General features: G+C 38.7%; 1 protein-coding gene across 4 annotated transcripts; it reads left to right on the top strand.

Moving 5' to 3' along the window:
• Positions 1-526: 526 nt before the first annotated feature.
• Positions 527-7,478, top strand: rnf8 (ring finger protein 8, E3 ubiquitin protein ligase). 4 transcript variants are annotated; one of them, XM_035678407.1, is made up of 9 exons: positions 527-774; positions 1,028-1,156; positions 2,377-2,816; positions 3,567-3,774; positions 4,416-4,478; positions 4,630-4,719; positions 4,811-4,918; positions 5,075-5,279; positions 7,105-7,478. In XM_035678407.1, the coding sequence occupies exons 1-9, from the start codon at positions 652-654 to the stop codon at positions 7,296-7,298; spliced, it is 1,560 nt and encodes a 519-aa protein (XP_035534300.1). In that variant the 5' UTR covers positions 527-651; the 3' UTR covers positions 7,299-7,478. The 4 variants fall into 4 exon arrangements, with proteins under 4 accessions (XP_035534300.1, XP_035534299.1, XP_035534302.1 ...); XM_035678406.1 differs by having other exon boundaries at positions 528-774; positions 7,102-7,478; XM_035678409.1 differs by having other exon boundaries at positions 528-774; positions 5,075-5,286; positions 7,105-7,242.
• The last annotated feature ends 422 nt before the right edge of the window (positions 7,479-7,900 follow it).

Below are 7,900 nucleotides of genomic sequence, written 5' to 3'. Positions count from 1 at the left end.
TATTATTATTATTTTACTTATTTTCTTTTCTTCATCACGATATGTTTTTATTTTTTAAATAAATAATAAATGCTTTAAATATATTTATTTATTGCTAAATGAATTAAAACTACACAATAACAATATATCTCTTCATAATTGGGCACTATTAAATATTGTTTTTGACCATTTTGATTTTTTTCTTTTAAGTTTAAACAATAAATAATGTGCATGTGAAGTATTTTACACCTTGTGAAGTTATTGATTATTAGGTTATTATCACTCAATAGATCAGCAGCAGGTTGCTATGTTTTGATGTTGTCTTTGTTTTCGTTTGAACAGTAGATAACGGTGATTTTATGACAAGACAATTAAATTAAAAATTAAAATTGGAATAATCTATCGCAGCTTGTCTTAATTAATTTATTTAAACAGCTCTTTTTTTTTTTTTTAGTTCACCAACGATGGCCCCCAAAAAAATCTAATAATCCAAAAAAAAAAACAAAAAAAAAAACGCGCTTTTATTTTGAAAAACAAAAGCCAAACGTGTTCCGCTCCGGTGTCACTCTGCTGCTAACAGGCTGCTAGCGTTAGCGATGGACGGAGGAACAACAACACGACAGCAAGTGATGCGTTTCAGCTCCTGTTAGCCGCTGACAGAATGAGATAACGATGGAGGCTGTTACGACGGACTCGTCTGCGGCCGAGGAGGATGAATGTTCAGACTCTGAGGTGTTGTGTTTGATGAGAGTCGGGAGAAATTCAGACTGGCTCCGCTTGTTCGACAACACTGAGGTGAGGTCTGCTAATGCTAGCTGAGTGAGCTCAAAGAAGAAAAAAAAAAGAAAAATGCCTCAGCGCTAAAACTTAAGCTCGAGTTCGCTGTAGTCTTTTGGGGGTTTTTACACTTAAAATATATTCTTCATTCATGGGTCGGCTTTCTGTTTTTTGTAGCTTGTTATTAAAGAGTATGCATGTGTTTTAATGTGCTCAGTACATAGCTATCTGACTGTTTTTGGGTTGTTTGTTTGTTTATTTGATTGTCCAGATCTCCATTGGACGAGGTGTGGATGTTACCTACCAGCTGTTGTCTCCAACCTGTCCTCTCATGATCTCCAGACTGCACTGTACTTTCAAGCAAAGGGAGGACGGCCACTGGACTGTGACAGACAAGAAGGTGTCTGATTGAGCTGATAATGAGTGTTGTGTTCTCTTTTATGAGGGATATTTCATTCATTCTGCTATGTAAACACATGCAGTTAATATCCAATAAGCACGTCAACAAATATGTAAACAAAATACAACCTAAAAAATAATATAGGGACGAGAAAAATGATAGGAAATGACTTTAAATTTCTATATTGGTAAGAAGCCGTGTGAAAATCCTGATGTTTCTAAATATACCAGTTGATATAATACAGATGTGGTGTGTTAAGCGTATTAAATGAGTGCAGTGTGTACAGGGAAAGCTACATATATCAATCTGTGTCAAAACAGGATCTATCTGCTACACAGGGTCGTTCAAATAAAAGCACACCTGTTTGTGTAACAGTGTGACCATCAGTCTGCAGTGCACCTTTATCAGTTGTCAACAAGTCCCACACTGAAACTCTCCAGACGTGTTTGAATCTGATAACCTATGCATTGATCTTATTAGCCTGATACATGTCTACAATATTCATTCAACAGTCACACACATGTAATAACTTTGTGACCTGTCTGATCTTTAACCAGGACATTCTTCCTCGTCACTTTCTGAACAAAACGATCCACCGTATTAAAATCCAGAGAGCTGAGCAGAGCGCTAGATGCTCTGAGCTGAAAGGGAGGCTATTGAACAAAATTACAATTCGACCTTCCACCAATAAGTCTGAACTAAACTAAAGGGCATTCCCAAAGAATAAGTAAGTGCGCCTTCAGATATCCAACAATCGGCTTTATCTCTCAGTTTAAGACAGTTGGGATGGGTTAGTAGCTTAAACTGAATGAATCAGATTTTTCGATCTAGAGACTCCCTGGTCGCTTTATTAGGCACACCTAATTACAGTGTTTGCAATCCAATACAACAGATCAGCCACAAATTCTACATTTCTCAACATGATAATCAGCTGTATGTTTACTACTAAGGACACATTAATGTTCTACTGGACTGCAAAACTTTGAAATGTGCTCCTAATATTCTTCCCCTTTCAAGTATGTAAATGTGTTGGGCAAAATATTAGAAATATGAAACTCAACACTACCACAAACTACAACCCAAATGATACAATGAGATACACAGAACACTTCTATTGTCAACCAGAATTGAACATTATTATCTTTATCTGTTTTCTTTGTATATGAATATTATATTGAGCTGCAGCAGTGTTCCTTAATATTCAATTTCTTTGATTCCAGAGTCTCAACGGTGTGTGGGTGAATGGGAACCGGATACCCGTTGAAGAAGCCCATCAGCTGAGGCTTGGAGACTCCATACAACTTGGGGTTCCTGTAATTGGAAACAAAGCGGAGTTTGACTACATCCTCGTCCAGCGGCCCCTCAAAGACATTAGACTCAACCTAGCAAAGGGACACAGAGAGGGTGCCAAAGCAGCCCATGTTCCCAAGAAGCCCAAGAGGAAGTTGAATGCGGACGAAGTTGAGCCGTCTACCTCAAAGCCCAAACTCTACCGCTGCTCTTCTGCAGACAAGTCATTTGCACAGCCCTGCCCTCTGTCAGCAGTGAAACACCAGCAGAGGCTCAGCCAGCCAGAAACTGGACCCAGCCGAGAGGTCCAGGAAGTAGACCAGCCCTCAGATGGCTCCAGCACACCGTGTGATCTGGACAACTTGCAGATGTGAGACTCAGTGTGTGTCTGTTATGCATTACCATTACATTTGAGTCACAGAGCTAAGCATCAGTTTTTCTAGACACATCCATCGCAATCTTTTAAAAACTCCAGAAGATCGTTTGACTGTCACAGTTCTCAAGGTGTTTTCAGATCCATCTGGATCACAAAGTAGAGCTGCAAACGAAAATTATTTTCATTATTGAATAATCTCTAGAATGTTTTTATTAAAAAAAAAGTTCATCACATGTTCTTCAAAACTGCTTGTTTAGTCATCAATCCAAACCCCAGAGATATTCAAATTACAGTGATATAAAATAGTAAATCTTATTTTAAAATAAATAACTTTTTAGATAGATCATTTTTTAACACGTTCATTTCTTTATCACAAATTAATTTTCTGTGTCAGAAAGGATTGTTACACGTTGTACGTACACATTGTTAAAATATTTTTGAACCTATTTTCCAAAAAGTTTATCTTTTGCTTCGATCCGAGTTGAACAGCATATAACTGAGCTCCTTGGTTGCATTGTAAACCACAAGAAAATGCTATGTAGACTAATATTTAATCAACATACTGTGTGTAGATTTATCTGAGAAAGTTTTTTATTTTGTTTTGATTGATCTGAAATATAGTGTTGATAAATGAGAGCGACAAACTGTGACTATGACATCATTTCTTTGTGTTATAGCGAGTTAAAAGATCTTCACGTTTGTTATGAATACAAAGTGTAATGACCCTTTTATTTATGTTTGCAGGTACAGCCAGAACATTCTGATGCTGAGGGAGCAGGTGGACGACACAGAGAGACAGGTAGCCTCGCTGGGGGGAGAGCCCCAGAGGACTGACCCGCTCAAAGAGGAGCAGGTCAAGGAGCTGCAGGGTCAGCTGGAGACGCTTCGAGCTAAGATGCACCGGATGGAGACGTTGGAGAGGTCATTCAGTGAAACGAAGAGGCAGCTGGAGGTGAGTGAGAGGTTTTCCTGTAGCTTCTTTCATACATGAAATAACCACCAAAAATCACTTCCAGTTATGGAATCTGTAGAGCAGTTCAAAATGTTTGCGAGGTATGCATCATGTTTGTCACAATATATGAGATAACTGTTTTAAATCTGATCAATTTAAAGTTCAAATGTAGATTTCAATGTTTTGAGCAGCACGCTTGAAATTCTGTTTGGTACAAATCTGGCTGGCGACAAACATTTCAGAGACTTTGATATCTTGAAAACTTGGCACATAAAACTTGGCACTTATCCGCAGGGCTGACAGCTTGTGCAGTACGTGAGAAAATGTTAAAACTCTCACAGTTTTAACTGCAGAGAACTTCATCTTTTATTTTGATGTCAAAATTATATGTTGTTTGTTTTTCACTTATTTATGTGACAATAATGTAAAATAAGTTTCTTCTTGCTCATACTGCACGAAGGCCTAAAGTTTCTGTTCCGTCTGTGGTGTGAGCCAACAGATTGTCCAGAAATGAAAAACAAATGTTACAGTGCAGTATTTTATGAAGCATGTATAATCTGTAATAACACAGTTTTTGTATGAATGACTGCTTGGTACAAAATAAGTCACTTTAATGAAAGGGTGACTCTTTATTTACTTAGGCACAGAAAACACAGCAACAAGAGGAGCTTCTAAAGAAACAGTTGGAAGAAGCCTTGCAAGAGGTATGTAGCATAAAACTGGAGCTTTGATTTACTGTTACACCACCAACACAACCAGACACAGAATTTAAAATGTGATGTATAAACACTTTAAAATGTTGTCTTTTAGAGTCTTTCAGCATAAAATTTACTCATATTTTTTCAATGTCATTAGCAAAAGAAAGTGATAGGCGAACTTGCCCTTTCTCGGCAAGGCTTTGAAGAGATTCTCTTGGCCAAAAACAAAGAGCTGGAAGTGACAAAGGTACGATTATATTTGTGGTTATTTACACATGACGTTTACATTGTTTGTCATGGCATCAGCAAAGCTTCATTTATAATTTTAATTTTTGCAGAAAGAGAAAGAAAAGGCGAGGGCCCAAAAAGAGGAAGTAGTCACACAGGTGACAGAAGTTCTGGAGAACGAGCTTCAGTGCATCATCTGCTCTGAGCTCTTCATTGAGGTAAGATTCATGGTCAGTTTAGCATGTTGTTGGAAATAATACCTCAACCTATACGACTATATATAAGACTATAAGACTGAACACAGCAGTTATGGCACGGACACAAAAACATGAACACTTGTACAATGAAATAAACGTTTTCATCTGTTTCTACAGGCAGTCATCCTGAATTGCGCTCACAGCTTCTGCTGTCATTGCATCAAGCAGTGGCGCAAAAAGAAAGACGAGTGTCCCATCTGCCGACAGGCCATCCAGTCCCAGACCCGCTGTCTGGCCTTGGACAACTGCATCAACAGCATGGTGGAAAACCTGAGTCTGGACATGAAGGCGAGGCGACAGACACTCATCACCGAGAGGAAAGGTGAGAGGTGCGTTACACACACCGTCATTACAGTTAATACAGTTAGGTTGTTGTTTTGTTTTTAAAGAAAAATGTCAACAGGACACATAAAAGGAGTCCGTGTGCTCATTCAACAGAGAGAAGTTCAACGATATGTCATCCTCTTTTAGGGTGGTGTATTTTAAATCACAGTTCAAGAGACTCATCCTCGCACTTAAGACTGGAAATAATCTTGCATGAAGGTGTTCTTATGTTTCCCAAATTCTGTCAGCTCATATATCGGGTTGGGCATTAGTTGATGAATGTTTTATTGCTTCTTCATGTGATTATGTTATCAGAATACTCTACCTTGGTGTAATTTTAAAGGATGTCAAGTGAAATTTGTCCAAAATCTGTCCCAGCTGAAGGTCTTTAATACTCAACAAATGCCTTTACTACTACTAAAACACTGGCAAATTGACTCAATTAGACAACCACTGTTCCAACCTTAGAATATTTAAATAAGTATGTTGACATACTAATATCAGGATAGTGATTTGCTAGTTAGTAATTATGTATCACCCTATATAGTAATTTTCCCTCAAATTTCACTTACAGAGCAGAGCATATATCCAGCTACGGTATGTGACAGTGATGTAGCAGGATCACACACACATTACCACGTGGATGACCCACATAGCATTAATCTAACTGACAGTGTACTTACTAGCATTGGTGTCAAGATCAAAGGACTGGAGAGCCTTGACGTGTCTGGATGAGCTCAGTGACTTAATGTTCCTCCCGTCCTCGGCCGTAACCGCTGAGGTGTCCTTGAGCCAAGACCTCAACCTTCAGCCGGTGTGGTGGCGCTGCTCAGAGGCTGTCGAGCAGTGAAAGAAATGTGGTTTTCAAGGTTTTTAAAGAGTATTAACACTCACTGCTTCATCCTTTCTCTAGTTAATAGAGGTGGAGTGAGGGAAGAAGGGGAAGGGGTGGGTGGTCCAGAGTGGAGCGCAGTGACTATTTCAAACACAAGGTGGCAGCACAGTGAGGCCGATACCTGTCTTTCTTTCTGGTGTATGGTGTTATTTTAGAAATGGTGAAATGACTGCTAAACTATATTTTAATCCTAAATAGAAAAGCAGTATGTAGCATTGATACTGTGATGGTGCTGAAATTGAACTTGCATTCCCGAATATATTCAAGGTTATTGATCAGATACAAAAAGTGATAAGGTCAGTAAATGTAACTTCTGCAGCACCACAGTTACAACGTGCTTCACAAATATAAATAAATACAATTTGAAACATAGAGAATTAAAAAAGAAAGAAAATACAAAAACAATGTGGCACTGATTAAGCTAATAGGATACTTGTGCATTTTATGACAGTAAAAACTGAACATCCTGAGTCTTTGACTGTGGAACTTTTAACAGGATTTGTTTGCCAGACTTGACAAATGGTTGTGTGGGAGGAAAAAACAAACATTTGTTTTTGCACTATGATTATAAATCAATAACAGCAAGTAATGTGGTCTGATTGATCTCAGTCATGGTGCTCATGCTGGTCGTCCCTGACTCTCAGAAACACAGCGGGAAAGTTTTGATTTTATGTTTGTTTTAGTGTAAAAATCACTTAGAGGACTCAATTAGAGTACAGCACATGTCTAGCCACGCAAAAAGGCCATAAGGATCCGCCTGTCTAGATCTTTGTTATTGTCGATGAATCCCATAAAAACAGAAAGTAAAAGCTATATTTCAGCCTTTTTCTTTAATGTCATGTATGATTTGAAAGTGTTTCAGAGGGAAGATTCCTCTCTCTCAAATGTGTTAAAAGAAACAGTTTTCTTCCTGTGTGTTTTCCAGCAGCTGACTCTGCTCAGGTGATGGTGATCCATGATGACGACAGCAGCAGGAGCAGCGACAGTGACGGCAGTATGGTGTCCATAGACAGTAGCCTGAGCTCAGTGGTCTCTGTGGACACAGACAGTAGCATCCACTTGGACTCCAGTTCGCCCTACAGTGGTTACTCTGATGAAAGCGTTGATGAGTTTGAGGATTAGCCCACTTTCTCCTGTGGGCTGCATAATGTGAAATGGACTTCTTGTTGTTGATAAGGTAGTATGCAAGGTTTGGTCTCAAGAATTCAGCGAAGTTTTGTTTTTCTTTTTGTAAAAGTATCTGTTTGTGTTATTGTCTTTCTTTTCAAAAAAAGGAATAAAGTTTCTTCCTATGCATTTTCACATTTACTCCTTCTTGTAGGCCTATGTTATGATGTATATGTTGTCTTTGTCCAAGCATTGATTCAGTGTTTATAGATGTCTCATCTGCTACCAATAGTAAAATTGTTCTTTGGTGATTCCTGATTTCATAAGTTGTGACAGCTGGAAGCATGACCTTTTTATCAGAGAGACAGAGAAGGGCAGGCAGAAAAAAACCATCTGCTTGGATTGAAAGGACCAGACCAGTGTTTTTGTTTACAGCCATGTTAGTGGTCTGGCTTTATGAATGGTCCAACACTCTGGTCCAGACTGAAATATCTCAGGAAGCATCAGATGGATTAAGATGAGATAAGATAAGATCATAGTGCTCAGAGGAGGAATCTGAATAATTCTGACGATCCTCTGACTTTTGGTGTTGTGCCACCAGCAGGTTAAAGTTTTTA

The sequence above is a fragment of the Morone saxatilis genome, unplaced genomic scaffold (genome assembly GCF_004916995.1).
Source record: "Morone saxatilis isolate NCDOM2014 unplaced genomic scaffold, NCSU_SB_2.0 Contig7, whole genome shotgun sequence".
NCBI classification, from domain to species: domain Eukaryota; kingdom Metazoa; phylum Chordata; class Actinopteri; family Moronidae; genus Morone; species Morone saxatilis.
The sequence above is the reverse complement of the archived record's forward strand: the minus strand, read 5'-3'. Positions and strand labels throughout refer to the sequence as shown.

Excerpts from the sequence above, each read along its gene's own strand:
- rnf8 (XM_035678406.1), top strand. The coding sequence starts at position 652 with ATGGAGGCTGTTACGACGGACTCGTCTGCGGCCGAGGAGGATGAATGT. Across the intron at positions 1,157-2,376 it reads GGACTGTGACAGACAAGAAG|AGTCTCAACGGTGTGTGGGT; the intron begins GTGTCTGATTGA and ends CTTTGATTCCAG. Across the intron at positions 3,775-4,415 it reads AAACGAAGAGGCAGCTGGAG|GCACAGAAAACACAGCAACA; the intron begins GTGAGTGAGAGG and ends TTATTTACTTAG.